This window comes from Artemia franciscana, chromosome 18 (genome assembly GCF_032884065.1).
Source record: "Artemia franciscana chromosome 18, ASM3288406v1, whole genome shotgun sequence".
Lineage (NCBI taxonomy): Eukaryota > Metazoa > Arthropoda > Branchiopoda > Anostraca > Artemiidae > Artemia > Artemia franciscana.
Window position 1 is genome coordinate 6,831,057 of NC_088880.1, and position 17,665 is coordinate 6,848,721.

The 17,665-nt window shown below is 34.3% G+C and overlaps 1 protein-coding gene across 3 annotated transcripts in view; it reads left to right on the forward strand.

The window, feature by feature from the left end:
• LOC136038548 (protein krueppel-like) overlaps nt 1-10,578 on the forward strand; it is a 77,173-nt gene extending 66,595 nt beyond the window's left edge. For all 3 annotated transcript variants that reach the window (XM_065721710.1, XM_065721711.1, XM_065721708.1), the window contains exon 5: nt 4,750-10,578. In XM_065721710.1, coding sequence (XP_065577782.1) covers nt 4,750-4,989 — 240 coding nt within the window. In that variant the 3' untranslated portion in view covers nt 4,990-10,578. The remainder of the gene's footprint in view (nt 1-4,749) is intronic.
• Nucleotides 10,579-17,665: the final 7,087 nt, after the last annotated feature.

Consider the following 17,665-nt stretch of genomic DNA (forward strand, 5'->3'; position numbering starts at 1 on the left):
AGGGGAGAGTGTTTTCTGGGGGGTGGGGTAAACGCAGGCTTTCCTTTACATGCAAGCTTGCATTTACTGATGTCAAGCTGTTCGTGGTAACGAACTGTAAGTAAGGAGCAACCCGGCTCAGTAGTAACCAAAGCTCTAAAAAACAGAATTTTTGATACCAATAGAAATGTCAAAAGAATTGGCTTAGTATGGTGATTCCAAAAATTTTAGTTTCATTAAGATATTACCCATCAAAGGCTTCGGGTCTGAGAAAATTTGCCCGACTTTTGGAAAAAAGGGCAAATGCCCAATAAAACTAAAAAAATCTTAATGGAAATCAAACCATCAGATTCAGCGTACCAAAGAACCGTAATATATAGGTTTCTATCTCCTATCTGTGAAAATATGGAATTTTGTATTTTTTACCAGAAGAAAGATCACGGATGAATCGTTTTTCCCCATAGGTGATACAGAAATCGAAAGCTCTTGTTTCTTTTTTAAGTCACCAAATAAATTTGAGGATAATTAGGCACCCTTCCACGCCCCTTTTTCAGAATCGTCTGATCAATTATTTTGATAGCCACATTGTTCAGCATAGCTGAAAAGCCGAATAACATTGCCTTTGGAGCTAACCCAGCCCCCCTCCACACCCTCTGGGAAAAGGTCTTTATGTCATAAAATTTGCCCAATGTTTACGTAGGCCTATTTATTGGGGGTATGCATACATTTTTCCGATGGAGGAGGATGGATTTTCTACGGGTGGATTTTTCATGGGGAGGTAAGTTTCCAGGAGGTGAATTTTTCAGGGAAAATTTTACATTGCGGGAATTTGCCAGAATTCCTATATAAAACTCTTCTTATATTTTGCTTTCTCTTTACCGACTCAATTTTACGCGTAGATACGTTAAGGGTAATTGTTCATGGTAAACATTCAACAGGATTGAATTATCTAAAGGATATATCCCTGGGGAGGATGGATATTTCAGTGAGGGTGGAGCCGGATTTCCTGGCATTTTTTGAAAAATGATCAGAAATTAAGTGAAAAAAAATTCGACTGAAAGTAAGGATTAACATTAACACTGAAAACGAACAGATATTATGACATATATGAGGAGAATTGCCTCCTCCTCAACACCTTGCTCTTTGCGCTGAAGTTCAAATGTTGTCCCAGTTCTATTAGAACAACTTCTGATCACTAGGTTCGTTTAATTAGAACAATAAGAAGCTTTTTTAAAAGTACTAAAAAAAAACTTCAGCGTACAGAGTGAGGTGTTTTGGAGGGGACAGCTCCCCTCATATACTTAATAGTTTCTGTTCGTTTTAAGTTTTAATGTTGCTCCTTACTTTCAGTTGATTTTTTTTTATATTTATCAATATAAAAAGCAGAACTCCTTTCGAATGATTTCTTTTACGAAAATTTATTCTCGCGTTACACTATTAATTTGTTGTTCATTTTTCTTTTAGAGACGTATTTAATCTATTGTTTATTGAAAATATTAACTTTCAGTGAAGAGAATAATATCTCCAGCTAGATACTGACTAACCTCCAGCTCCTAAATGGTTGCGAAGTAAAAATTTGCAATAGCGATACTAATTCGTCTTGACCCTCTTGTCACTTTTATCAAACCACAGCAGAAAATAACACAGAATGATCGAAGAAACTCCAGGATATCTTTGTTAATTCCTATTGCCGGTAATGCCCAAACTTTATAACAGTTTAAAATACCCCAGTTTAAGTTTTTTTAATATCCATTTTTTTGGAAACAAAAAGAATTTTTGCATACAGAAATCTTATTTTTTGCAAAAGAATTTTAAACAGAAATTCCAAGTCATGGGAATTACATTTATCAACATTTGGCAATAATCCACGGTGACAGATCGAGATGAACTCGCTAAACTGACCTCAGTTGATGAAAAGCAGGTCATCAGCAGAAACTAAATCTGATGCATATCTAAATAATTTTCCTACCCATCTGAATACTGAAAGTCAAAACAGCCTATGCCAGACAACACATTTTCAATAGAAGCATTAAATTTATGAGGAGAGTGACCCCCCCCTACTCATCCTGGCTTTTTAATTTAACTGGTATATCAAGGTGAGCATATTGACAAGCTATATCTGACCTGAATCTGAACTGATTAGCTTCATAATTAACAAACTCTTCAATACGAGGATGTAATGTAATACATACTCAAATAGTTTAACTAGAGCACAGGTACAGGCCTGCTGGAATTATATGAATTAAGACTTCCACCTCCTTCTTAAAACTAATTGTGCATTAACCTGAAAGCTCAATGAGAGTTAGGATGTTTATGCATTAAAATTCACCCTTTTAGGCATATGCTTCCCTCCTCCAAAGTTTATACGACTACCCTTCCATAAAAACATCCTAACAATGGGTAACTTGCAATGCTGACAGTCCTGGGAGCTGGAAGGGGAGTTGTCAAACCAGGAAGTTTGGCTTTTGGATTATTTTGAACAAAATGGTTATCTCAAGAGTTTGACAGGATGTGTTCGGGGAAAAGGGGGATTTTCCGCGAGTAGAATATCCCGGGAGGAATGTTCCATGGGTTGGGGCACAAAGACCTCATACCGCTATGCTTAAGTCTACCAAGCCTGAGATGAATCAACTTAGTAAAATGAAAGGCTAACACTCAAAATGCCCACGACTGTAAATGCCCACGGCTCAAAGTACCCACGACTCAAAATTGAATTAAAATGGAATAGATGTGGGCATCAAGTCATGGCTAATTGTAGAAAAAGCCAAGATAGATAGTCCAATTGAGTGAGAAGAAAAACCTGGCATTAATTCCCCCCCCTTGATTGCCGACGTTACCATCTCCCACTTATAATACACCTCTCATGTAATTCCACAATGCTGAACTAGAGTCAATGTGTTGTAGGGTCTCCTCGGCACGCTGGGTTCTCCCCTCCCGGCACCGGTACCCGGTGTACACTCATTCCCAGCACCTCCTGGTACCTTCCACTTTTGTCAGTTTTTACCCTGTCCAGGATGAAATGGCACCTTCCCAGCGCCTCCCGGCATCGGCACCCGGTGTAAACGTGTTTGGGGAGTGAGCAACCCCTCGTCTCATCCCCAATTAAGGACTGAAACCTAAAATTCATCCAATCGTGGGCATTTTGAGCGTGGGCAAAAAGATCGTGGTGATTTTGGGAACCACCCAAATGAAAAACTGGCTTTGAAACTGCAAAAATCAATTCATCCGTTTTCGATAATACAAAATCAATCGGGCATTCCAGAATTATTCATTGATCCACTTTCGTACCGTTTGGGCCTCATCTGTTGTTTTTTTTACCATGCCAAGTAAAACAATTATCAACTATAAACCCATCCATGAACTGTTTCACGGGTTAAGTTTTGATGTCGCTCCTTACTTTCGGTTGAAAAAGCTTATTTTTAATTTAATTTCTGATCGTTTTTAAATAATATTCGGAAATCCAGTTCCTTCTCGATGAAAAATTCCTTCACCCTACGAAAAATTCCTCCATGGATTATTTTTTTTTTTACACTAAAAGTACTCCCCAGACAATTCCATTCTAGCTGAAAACTCCACCTAGAAAATGTCTTTTTTCTCGGTTGAAAATTTTTCTTAGCGCACTCTCATTTGAAAAGACTTTAATGTCGGATTGTTTTTAAAATTAGACTTTTTTTTAATTGCTTGCAGATAGTATTTGTAAATGTGATACATAAAAAACGAGTGTTTTAAGAAAGGTGGAGAGCTTCATTAACCGGAAAATTTTCTAAGCTTAAAACTACCACAAATCACCATCAATAAATAAATTAAACCCAAACCAATCACAAATTACAATAAATAACAAAGTCAAACTTAAAACGAGCAAAAACTAACATGAGTAGGGCTGACAATCCCCAAGCTTTCTCAAGACCAGAACAAAGTATATATATATATATATATATATATATATATATATATATATATATATATATATATATATATATATATATCACTTTCGTTCGGCTTTTTTTCAAATTTTTCACTTTCGTTCGGCTTTTTTGCGTGTATTTGAGGCGGTAGGGGGCGCTGAAATTAATTTTTTCATGAGCACATCAACCCTAGGAACAGTTCTGCTTTGAACCCAATGAAAATACTGTATATTACTATATATATATATATATATATATATATATATATATATATATATATATATATATATATATATATATATATATATATATATATATATATATATAATCATGTAAAGAGAAATCACCAATGCAACAGCACAAACACGAAAAAAAAAAAAAAAAAAAAAAAAAAAAAAAAAAAAAAAAAAAAAAAAAAAAAGAGACAGAAGGAGAAAAGGAAGACTGTTTTCCTAAATTAGTGATTAATATAGACCACCACTTGAATGAGGCCTTAACCCTACTCATCCATACAATCACATAGGTCAAACAGCATAGCCAAACACAATCAACCATAAAGAATAATCCATGGGCACGCAGTCATGTCGTCAATAAGTACAAGTCGTCATTTACCAAACAATAGAAAAAATAATAAAGACAAATAATTCAGAGGCAACAACCCAACACAAGGGCTCATCAGGAGAATACACTGGCCTATAGGGTATTTTTATATATATATATATATATATATATACACTTTTCGCCACCATTCTTTGCTTTCTACGATGTCCTTTAGACCAATCTTGGAGAAGAGGCGATCCCCCCTGAATCTCTGTATAGATATTTCATTCCTTTCTACTGTAAAATTTCTTCCATTTTCTTATAGGAAAAAAAGAGGGAAAGAAAGCCAAAGGAAACTAGGCGAGTTGTTCGACCCACCCATAGTCCTTTAGGTGTTAGTATGGCTGTGGATGTGGTAGCTCAACCTCCACATATACCCTTCATACCTGAACAAACTGAACCAGAGGACCTTAGTATGACAAGTCGTCGCTCAACATACAGCCCTTTTGACTCAGAACGCCATACGTTATCTCTTGTTAAAGAAGAATGGTGTGGTAACGTTTAGTTATTCATTTGGTTATTTTGATGACGTTTCGCATAATGGGTTCAAACGTCTGTTATCTGGAGTCTCGCAGAACGTTTCGATCAAATGAAAAGTGTTCCGGTCTTAATATTTTATAAGCAAACAGAGACCAAACTTACTGCTATTAATAACTAAAGGAGAACTCGTCTGGCTCGGCTGAAGCTTGAACAAACCTCATAAGTTCAAATTTTGAATCCATTGTTCGAGACGTCTTAATGATAAGCCTACCAAGGGGTCATCCACTTTCAAAAAATGGCATGGTGCCATGTATCACAAAAAAGATGGCTGTACGTGATAAATGTCTGGTTGTAGAAAATGGGTGACCTTTCGGGGCATTGTATTTGTTTTACTTCAGCGCACGTATTTTACGATAAAAATTGAAAAAACTATTTATCGAAATCATTTAAGAATGTTCAACATTATGTTTTAGGCATGTCGTTTTTGTCCAATCGGAAGGGCACCGCATCAGTGGCATAACTTAAGGGGTCACCGTATACTGTCAATTTTAAACTTGTTTCGTACTTATCGGTTACATAATTGACACTCGGGAAGTGAAGTTCAATTAATATTAATGAACTGAAACAAAATCTGATGGATATATAGTAGTTTAGAAACAAATTTGGGCTATATATTTGCACATTAGGGGGGAGGGGAATTAGCATAGCATATATTAAATGTGTAAACTAACCATTGCTGTATTTAATATATGCTATGGTCCCCCCCTAATGTGCAAATATATAGCCCAAACTTTTGATAAAGCTAATGAAATGAAACATTGACACTATTTTCTATCACTAGTCAAAGCAAACTAACTGGTTATTATCCCATCTGATGTTTGCCACCCAAATGATCGACAGTATAAAGAAGTTACTTGACCAGTTTCTTGTGTCGAAATTTTATAGTGTCTATTATATAACCAATAAGTACCACTTTTTTAGTTTGTGGCCGAACTTTCGGAACAAATCTGTTGTAAAAGTTCACAATCATAATTTAGCACATAAGCCCTTTTGTTTGGATATTCACGATGTGTAGTATAAAGGCATGAAGCTAAGCTAGGCTCTTAACATATGCGATTTTTTATTAGTCAAAATAGCTGAAGCCGTTTGGCAAAATTGTATTTGCTCCATTTAAGTTTACAACTTGGTGTTCAATGAAATGACCCTTTTGCATAACATTAAGGTCTTGTATTGGAAAACCAACAAATATTCATGAAATTTGTTAGACGTATTTTATTTTATTCTATAATGATATAATATGTAAAATATTTTAATATATATATATGAGCCAAACTAAATATTGCTTTTTTGTGCCAAAATTGAGCTAATACGTAGAAGAAGAAACTTGAAATTTTAGGTTGAGCCCTTGGGATGAAAAAACTTCAATCAGAGAATTTAAAAAAAGGTTCTTTTTCTAAGAATATTCATGGTAATCTGTATAATTCGGCTCATTCATCAAGCAAAGACAATTTTGTTATATGTAGAGACCTAGCTTAACTTTTTGTCCCTCACTACGGGTATTTTTAAAAACACAGTGATAGTTCATTCCTACCTCGATATAAGGTGTATTTAACCCCTCGCGTGTGTACTATCTCCCCCTCAATCAAAGTATTGATCTTTGGAGAAATGCGTTTCTTTCCTAGCATAGTATTTTTGGTCGGAGAAGTAAGATGTTTGGTATTTCAATTGTTTTGGAATGACCTAAAAGAACTACTGAAATGAATTTTTTTTCATTTGGCAATGATTCAGCCAACTCATTTTTGACCCTTTTTTATCATTTGAATACCTTAATCATAAGAACCTAAAAAAACTACTAAAGTTGCTTAAAAGAACTACTGAAATGGTTTAGCCATTTGGCAATAATTTAGCCGACTCATTTTTAACCTTTTTTTGGTCGCTTGGTATACCCTTATCTTTATTTGAAATATAATATTTGTTCCGAACATTTCGAAAGTTTGCCTCTTATTGGTAATCAGGCACGCACGAAGGATTTTTTTTACAGGGGGCCTACGTTTTTCATTAATGCTTTGATTATGAAGGTCCAAAAAATTGGTTAAATGTTAGGTTTTTTGGGAGGACCTGAGCCCCGAAGCCGTCCCCTTTGCTTATATCCCTACACCTAATGACCTCTAACTTTAGCTTTTCAATTAAATAAAAATTGTGAAAGCGGAGTGGAATGTATTTGCTCTGGACGATTTAATTATTTAAACCCTCCCCCTTCCTTAAACTCTCCCCCTTCATTTCTTCACCGAATATTATGTGAAACACTGTTATTTTGAACTGATTTGTTTGTCGGATAACCTGCAAACTAAAGTTACCTGGTATTATAGCGCAGCCATAACAGCGAAAATATGCCGAAGGCAATATTTTTTTCTGTTGAAAATGTGCCAGATTTGTGATTTATTCGCGAAAATTTCCTATGAAAAATTTGCTGGATTCAATGTGCAGGCACTTTACCTCAAAAGACATAAGAAGTATTTATTTACAATGAACTTGAACGGCGTAGCCAATACGTTGCATAAGAGTCGAAATGGCTTAAATGTGTCCATTCTGACAACACTGCTTTGAAAACGGTACTAGCATTGAAAATGGTGGCTATTCAAATATATCGATGACCGGATTTTTGCAAAGCTATAATACCTTTACAGAATTTATCCTCAATCAAGATAACGATCCTACCGGCAAATTTCATTTGACAGGCATATATAATAGAAATTTCTGACTTTTCAAAATTGCAATATTTCCTTGACCCAAACCTTAAAATTTTTCAAAAGATTGACAGGGAGGCTGCAATTTTCATTTGTTCTCTTTGTAAATGGGTCTTATTATTCTGACGCAAATTTGTTTTTGTCCAGAACACCCTCACGTGTCAGTAAAATTAAATTCGATCTTGTTTGTGACATGCTGTTTTATTTGTCTTCGTTGCTTCCGACCGTTAAGTCATTTGAAAAACAATTTAAATTTCTTGCCTCATCTGGCGATACCTGAGAACACAAGATTTTATTAAAATTATTTACTGAAAGTAATCTTTAACAGGGTAGTCTTTACAATGGCTCGAACCAGATTATTTTGGGGGAGGGATTTACCCTAATCTGCCAAAACTTGGCTAAACTCACTTTTGACGATTTCAAGATTTACTAAATACTTCATTAAAAGTAGCCTAATATTTTAAAAGCGATCCTTACCACGACCGTAGCCATATATTTTATATTTTTCTTGGGGGAAGGGCTCACCCTCCTCTGCCAAATTTATATGTACTCTTGATTTTGAGGAGTTGTGCATTTTACCGAAACCATTTTACTAAAAAAAAGTTTTTTAAACAATTACTACCACCGCCGTAGCTAGGTTCCTGAGGGAGGAGAATTTATCCTCTTCTGCTCAAACTTAAATTTAGTCTCAACTTTGAAGATTCAAAGTAATTCAAACTAATATTTTAAAAGCCGCCTTTGTCATGGCCATGACCAGGAGTTTTCCTTGGGGGGGGGGCACACCTTCTTCTGTCTAAATTAACATTTGCTCTCAATTCTGAAGATTTGGAACATTTGAAGATTTTACAAAAATTTGTCGTTAAAAGCAACATTTTAAAAGCAATTTTTAAAGCCATTTCTTGAGGGAGGGGACTTACCTTCTTCTGTCTGAACATAGATCTACTCTCATTTATAAGGATTGGACATTTGAAGAATCAAATAATTTTCCTTATTAAAAGTAATCTTTTAAAAACAATCTTACCGCGGCTGTTGCCAGGGAGTTATCTTGAAGGAGGGGACTTACCTTCTTCTGTCTAAACTTGGATGTACTCTCCTTTATAAAAAACTTGAAGATTCAAATAACTTTCTATATCAGAAGTAATCTTAAAAACAATCTTGTCATGGCCAGAGTCAGGGATTTATCATGAGAGGGGAGGATTTTCTGGGGGAATTTCCCACCCTTCCAGATTTTGAAAAAAATTAAAATTCCCTTTTAGTTTGTTATTAAAAATAGGTTGTTTGTACGAAGACTAGTTTTTGTGGATTCAAGATACAGTTCGTCCGGTTTTAATGCCAAATGTTGCGATTAAAAGTTAAATATCGAAATTTTCTATTAATAAAAACATTCATTGATGATATTAATAGTAGTATATTAGTATTAACGATAATAATGATCATTATAAACTTTGAAAGTAGGTAAGATACATATTAAAATTCTCGAGTTCTGCCAAACACCCATTTCCTAGATGATCGCGCGACACGAAATGAGTCCAGGGGGGGCCAAGATGGAGTTCATGCCCACCCCAAGATTTGGTCCAAATGGCGCCTCTGTTTGTGTGTTCTGCATCGCTTACTTCCAGGATCCATACTCAAGGCCAAATCCAGGGGTAGGGGAGGGTGACTCGGTTTGGTTCCCCCCCCAAAATTGTCCGACTCGTAAATAAGTAACAAAATGGATATACAATTTTTATGATGCGTTTTATAAAGTTTTTTTTGAACCCCCTTCCCCACAAAATTACCCCCATCCCTGAACAAAAATCCCGGAAAAGCCCTTGTCCATACTAGAATATATTTTTCTAAGTCTACCTGATATGACTAAAATTTACGCTCCTTGACCTAAAGACCTGCGAAAGAATCAAAATTTATGGGATTAAGTGCACACGTGAGGTAAAATTTGAAAATTAGATCAAAATGTACGTGCAATAGTCCATCTTTGAAAACAATGATTTAAATCTAGGCCTAGTTCTGGAGCTGTGTATTGTATTATTTCTGTACGGAGATTCTAAGAATAAAATTGTTGTATTTCCTGTACTGTTGAAACGTACAAAAATTCTTAATCTGTATTTGTTTCGTAGAATAGACCACTTGCAGATCCAAGGGACCAGGGAGGGGGCCTGAACCCCTCTCCCCCAAGATTTTTCTCGCGTCCTCTTTCAATTTTTTTTTTCACTTTTTTTAGAATGAATTTTTATTCTCTGGTATGTTTGATTTTGCGTTCTGATATTATTGCATTCTTCGCAAAAATGGGTATATATGAAGCGTCCCAAGCAGAAATATTTAACAGTGTTCAAGCGCCTGGCATAAATAAGGGCTCAACCATTCCCCACGGACCTGCATATTTACAAATAGGCAATTAGCTTAAAGGATACTTTAGAGTATGGGTTATGGTTCCCGATGAGTCTCTCAGAGTTTACCTGAAATGTCCCGATTGACGAAAAGGGAGGAAGGCAAGGATTTTTCGCATTAAAAAAAGAATAATAGAAAAAAAATGTATTTTTAACATTTAGGGGCTGGGGGTGAGCGGAAATTTGTTTTTTTTCAAATACTTTCCAAAACCTGGGGGAAGGGCAATAGCCCCTCTTCCCAGTTTGGAACCACTATTGTGGCCCAGAGCCATGGGTAAATTCATGTTTAGGTGTGATAGCAACTCGGGCAAGTGGAGTAAACATTAGCGAGCAGTCAGTTGGGTTACCTTCGCTGAACTAGCGCATAAGAGGCTGAACGAGGGCAGTCACTCGTTGGCATTTTCCCCGAGATCTTGGGATTTCAATCCTAAGCTTGGCGTCACTGAAAAATCGTATATTTTAAAAATAAATATAAAGTTAAAATCTATATATATATATATATATATATATATATATATATATATATATATATATATATATATATATATATATATATATATATATATATATATATATATATATATATATATATATATATATATATATATATATATATATATATATATATATATATATATATATATATATATATATATATATATATATATATATATATATATATATATATATATATATATATATTTATCAGTTAATATCTTCGTAGTTTTTAAACTTTGGATAGTTTGCAAGTGGGAGCCTTGGGATATTCTATGTTACCAGTGACGATTTTGGGCAGAACCAGGGAATTTACATTTTTCATCATATTTTTCCTCTCCGACATTATTCAAGTTTTTTGCCCGTTGAAGTTCGATTCTTTTGCCCATGAAACGCTCTTGAAACAGAAGTGAAATGCAACTATTTTTCTTGTAGAATCTTTAGGTCTATATTTACTTCGTTGATTTCGCCTTTTTATTGTTTGCTCTAATAACTGTGTTTTTCTATCACATTTAAAAGATATTCAGTCGTTATATTTTTTGTTTTCGTATACAATTTGTCCTGTATGTAATTGTACAAACTCAAGGCTATTTTCAGGGGAGGTTTATTCTAGACTTAAGTTTCGAAACCCGTTTTACTTATGTACTTATTCGCTATTATTTTAACTTGTAAACACGATTTGGTTTATAAAAAAATTCTAGTTATTAATTTATACCCCGGTTTATCCCCCCAGTGCCTTTTTATTTTGGTATTTATTTCAAAGTGCTCTTTTCTGTTTAATTTTTTTTCTGTGTGCAGGATAGTCATTGATAATATGACGTTACGAATTCACAAGGGGTTGAAATTTTGGCAGTTTAAAAGGTGTTAAGCGACATTTTTGTCAAATTGAATTTAAATTCCAATGCTTTTAGCTCTGTGTATATGATCGATTCGTTCAGTCCCACTTCATATCTTTTTTGGTCCTCTGGGGTACCCATTTTTTTTTTAATGCGGTATAGTAGAAACAGTTCGTTATGTGCAGAAATATTTGAAAACTGGAGCTTTTATATCAAAATTTCTTATTATATTCTCGACGCCTAAAACAGAAATTTTGTCCAGAAAATGGGCGCTATTAACAGTCAAAGACCCTATAACATGACATAGGTTGAAACATTCTAGTTGTAGCATTTGTAGTATCCCTGAAGCATCTTAAATAGAAAACCAACGATTTTCATTCTTAGATAGCTTATTCTCGTATACCCAGTTATCGTACATTATGATGCGTGATTTTGTACGACATGTATATCAGATAAATTTGGTTTTGAGTTATCATACATTTTATTTTGTCTGAATTACTATGTTTCGTTTTTTTACGAATTTTGACCATGAGAAAATCCAGAGGAAATACCATCGCTACTGTTTGCACTTCTTATGTTTTTATCTATTAGTAAGCTAATTTCGGCTGAAAAATTGTGTTTAACCACAGCAAATCCCAAAAACATCCTTAAATTTTACTGATTTAATGTAATTAGTATTAACTAATTTGCCACTTGACATCCTTCCAAATTAGCTTTATAATTATTTGGTAACTATCTATCCATGTCCCTTTCCCCTTTAAGATCAATCCGGTTACGATTTCCTAGAAACTATATCTAGCTAATTAGATTATTAATTAATAATTGGGAACAATAGTTAATAAAATAATTGACTAATTATAATTATTAATTAAATAAAATGCAGCAAATTCAAATCCAAAACTATAATAGTTCTATCTAAAAGAGGAATACACTAAATTCGGATTGGTTTCGTAATTTCTTTGGAGTCCTCAGTGAGGAGTAGGCTACCTGGAAACTTCACCAAGAGTAAATCCCAAAATGGGGACCAAAATGCCACAATTTTATCCTAAAACGGTACAACATCCTTCTGTTGTTATTTACCAGTAAGATGTAAATAGGAAGCTACGGAACCCAAAACATTTTTACAACCCATTTTATGGTTTATAGTTCGGTCGCTTATTGCTTATAGGGTTTTTTTCGACACTAAAATTTGAATTTTTATACGTGACCTAAAAGGTTGTTGTATTTTTATGTTCTGAAAATTGCGAATTTGTTTCTTTACGGTTTTTTCGTTTTTGGCAACCCTTGATTTTATTTTTGTTTTTACGATGGGAAGAACATCTAATTTTTACATTTTTAAGGCTTTTAATTTTAAAGACTATGATGGATCCTACCGATATAAAGCAAATACGGTAGTTCCTTTTTAGAAAAAAAGACTTAGGCAATTTATTAAATTGAGGGTACTGCAAGTTAGACGGTAAAATTCACTAATTTGACATTTTTTTTCCGATCACATGAGAACACTAAATTCCAATACTTGACTATAAAACTCCAGTAAATAATTCCAGATGGTCATACTTTTTCCATATAAAGGGTAAAAAGGGGAAATATTTTTCATAGAACCCTTGAAAGAAGTTTCAACCACCCAGTCTATGCAATGGTACACAAGGTATTTTTTCGAGGGAGGGGGGTTATAAAAAGACCTTTTAAAAAGCATTAAAATGTGTTTAAATTCATTTTGCTACGTTTTTACCAGTCGAACAGACATTTCAGGGGGGGGCTCAACCACCCTGGATACGGCCTTGATATTAACTTGATAGTGATTATAAATGCTCACAGCTTTGAAATTATTGAAAAGATTTGGCATTTTAATTTGATAAAAAAGGTAATATCAGACGAAAAAAACGCAATTCTAATAACTGCTTCATATACCTTCTCTTTCTAGAAATCAGAAAAAACGTATAATTTTGTCGCTGCAATGTCTAAATGTCGTTTTTCAAATTTCGCACTTCCGAGTTAATTGCTGAATACCAAAACCCTAAATAGAAAAATAAGATATATTCCTATCAGATCTAGGTAAAACAAAGCTCCTGGTAGGGGCAGTAGGGGAATTTGCTCACTACAATTTGAAATCACCTTTTTTGATATTTTCATTGGAAGTATAACAAAAGCCAAATTCCTCTTCCCCAGGCTTTGAAAGGTACTTTATGGTGTACTTGTATGGTATACCCCCTACCTAATATTCTTCTAATATGTTTCTCTGACGATCCTAATGAAACATACCGAAGTAAGATAAAAATATAATACTTTAGAAACAAATTTGGGCTATATATTTGCACAATAGGGGGGGGGGTAAAGTATAGTGGGCCTGCATGCCTAATGTGTTGGTTAGATACAATTATTCTGCACAATATGTAGTAAGAATTGTTTTCTTACTTGACCCACCCCCCTCACCCGTGATCCCAAAATCCAGTTTAAAGCATTTAGACATTTTCAGAATCTGTAAAATTATGATTTGGGATTCTAAGAGGAATTCTTAGGATTCTGAAAAATGTTCGGATGCCTTTGGATTTATTCAAAATAAAGAAATCTCGTATTTGGCACACGCGATAGTATGCAAGATGGCGAGGAATTGAGCTAAAAGAAAAGAATCTCATTAATAAATCTACTGGCCATTTCTAGTTTATAAGGCTTTTAAACAAGGTCAATTTGTACTAATAGTGTCAATACTGTTAAAATTTACTAGCTGTTTCCAGTTTGCTACGCTTAAGAATAAATCTGACTTAAGTCAATTTCAGTACATGAATATATACTTCTCAGTCAATTGCAGACAGGTGAAAAAAAGGTGAAAGCAGACAGGCTTTTCCCGAGAAAAAAAAAAAAACAAAAAAAAAACAAGCGTGATCACTTTGATAGTTCCTTTTTTACCTAGATTGTCACATTGACCTATTACTTTGCATAATAGCTTGAATTTTTTTGATATTAATTGTTAATTAATACAATTAACATAATTAATACATTGATAAGACAATTAATACGAGTAATAGAACTACATATGATAATTATGGCCTTTGTAGTTGTTTAAGACTATGGCACAGCAAGGGGGTGCAGATGTCCCTTATTTATCATTCATTTCTACCTATATAATTACTTTATAAATTTACGGTACTGGGTAATTATACGGAACACACCGTAAAAGCGAACTTAGTTTAATCCCAATGAAATATATCGAAAATAAAATAATTTAGAAACAAAATTATGGGAACCACAGCAGAAAATTATGGAAGGCTACGTCCAGAACGCATTATATTAAATACCTAACCCCTAACCACCTCTATATATTAAATATTTTATTAAGATATACCTACATCTTAGTCTTCTCACTCAAATTAAGCAAATCATAACCGATTGCAGAGGCAAACCGGTTTTTGCCAGATCTTATAGAGCGAATTTCCCAAGTATGTTCCGCATAATTATCAAGTACCAAATTTACTTTTGTGGACCTTCATTTCCCTTAAACTGGGGTTCTAGTTACTCTCCTAATGTTCCTGAAAACGGTTAGCCACTAAGGTACCTTGTTTGACCCATCACCCCAAAAAAGAATCTAAAATATTCTAGATTCAAGAATCTAGAATATTCTAGACCATGTAGACTTTCTGTGGAAGATAAGCCTCTCTTCTAGGAATGGACCTGGCCTTAGTGTAGTTCCAGGGGCCCCAATTCAGAAAAATATGGGAGGGAGGGCAAGGATTTTCTTCATTTCTTTTAATGAAGAATAAAAATGTATATTTTAAAAGTGTAAAGAGGAGCAATTTTGCTTTTTCAATGATAGTACTAAAAATGTGTTTTTCAAATTCTAGTGGTGGCAAAACATCTAGGGGGAAATTTCCCCTTACCCAACTGTCATTTCTGTGTAGTTCCCTCTGAAAATTTGGGAGAAATAATTAATTAGCTTTGAAACTGGGAAGGGCTCATATTTACTTTCTAATTCGTGTTTATTATGCTCTTTTAGTGTGAAAAAAAAGTTCCAATTACGAGGCCTATTTATGTAATGGCTTGTTAATTCAAAGTTTTTCAAATGCAGAAAGTTTTTTTCCCTTGATAATCAATAGGTCTAAGGGGAAGTTTAAATGAGTTCTTGACGATGTCTTGTCCTCAAAGGGTTCAAAAGGGAAAAAATAATCAATATTGAAGACTCCATGGGGGAGATAAAATAATTAGAAAAATTAAGAAGAAGCGTTTTTAAAGTGAAATTAAAGAAATCAATAGGCCCAAGGGACTGCATGTTACGAAACATTTCCCATCTTTTTTTTATCTGAGAAGTGGATGACTGCATTATTAGTTAATTAGAAGTCTTTAAACTTGGCTGGCAATTTGTCTGTGGTAATTCAAAGGTGTTATGTAACAATACTTTAACGTTACGTTAAGAGTTAAAAAAGTACTTTCGGTGTTTCTTGAACGTCTTGAACATGGCAGCAATCTGTCGTTATACAATCAAGTATTTCTACTTACAGTTTAATCCTGTATAATACAGAATCTGTATAAGAATACAGATGTATTCCCGGGCGAAAATGCGTTTTTTTGTCAGATCTGATCGTCATAATGATTCATTCCGTCATGGCCATCAATGACACAATCTGTGTCGCTTGAGAACCGGTTTCTCTAGAATGTTTTAACTCAGTCTCTGAAATATTAATGTGAGTTAAGGAAATTCACCGACTGTTGATTCCATGTTAAGTCCCTTCTTATTAAAAAAGAATTAAACAGAAAAAACAATTGTTTTTGGACAAATTGCTTATTTATCCGCTCGGTACTTTTTAAGAACTAGGTTTATGTCGAGCAGTTTAGACTACCTAAACTACCTAGCAGTTTACTACCTAAAATTGATAAAGAAACCTACTTTAAAAAAAGAAAAAAAAATAATTTGTTTCCATATTTTCATAGAAAATTCTGACTTTCCACAAGAAAAACAATTTCAGGGTTGTGAACAGCTCCTTGGGTTTTAACATCAACTTGATTTAAAAGAGGCTATATTTCATTTCAATTTTACGAGTAAAGTTAATTCTTGTTTTGCTTTGTTACTTTTTAGGCTTTTAAAAAAGAAACTGAGACCCTACAGTAGCACATCATTTTCTTAACTGTGGGGCTTATGTTGGGTGGTAATTCCATCTGAGGCCTTATTTATTAAACAAAGCTTCATTTCACCCCTATTTGTAAGCAAAATATAATCCTTTAGTTATTTTGTCTTTTATTGCGGGATTCAGACACTAAACCTGCATATAAGGCAACACAATAGTAGCCTTAGGCTTAACTATTGAGAGGATGTAGGGGGCTGAAAAATGTTGAAATATGACTTAAAAATGGGACATGCTTTTTTAATGGGGATTCGAAAAGTTTTTTGAAGTTCTATCAAGTTTTATTTTTGAAGACCCTCTCCCACCCCAGTGAAATCGTAGATACTGTCACGATGGCCATATGCTTGCTTTGGTATTTTTTCTGGTTTTAACAGTGTGGAAAGGCTATTGAAGTTTATGATTTTGTTTAGTTTCACCAAAAACGGGTATCAAGCTGTTTCGAAGTAGGAATTTTAACCCAGTGTTATGTTGTAAATATTAAATGGCAGTAATGCCTATAATACCTCAGCGTTAGAGTTCCTAGATCTTAGTCACGTGACGTCACACGTGGCTTCATGACGTCATTATATTGGTTGTGTCCCTCAAGTTCCCTCAGAACATTGTGCAAGTGCTCAAGAATCAAAATGTGTATTTTATTTTAGACTAGTCGTGAGAAATGATGTTGTATTTTCCTTTTGGGTTGTGTTTTTTTCTTGAAAATAGTGTTGTAGACAATTTTTTTTTAATTAAAATTGATTACTACCTCCTTTGCTTACTTGTCTTCTGTAGAGTAAACAGGATATCAACATACTATTAAAGGATACATAGTAGTGGTTGCGCCTCTAAGAACAAGCGCAAACTGCATCCCATAGTAACCGAAAAACTAAAAACCCACTTTAAAAAAATGTTTACAGTGAAAAATTTGTTATTTAGTGTTGATTCATGGAATGGTAGCTAATATGCACGTTATCTTAATAGTAAAAGTTAAGAGCAAAAACAAATTTCTAAAAAAATTCTTAAAAGCTTGAAAACAGAGCCGTTCTAAGAGGGAGGGGTGACTGGGGTAAGACCGAGGTGCCACGGCTGGGGCGTTTGCAGCTGGGGTGTTGCCGTTTTTGATCAAATTTTTCACTTTGGTTCGGCTTT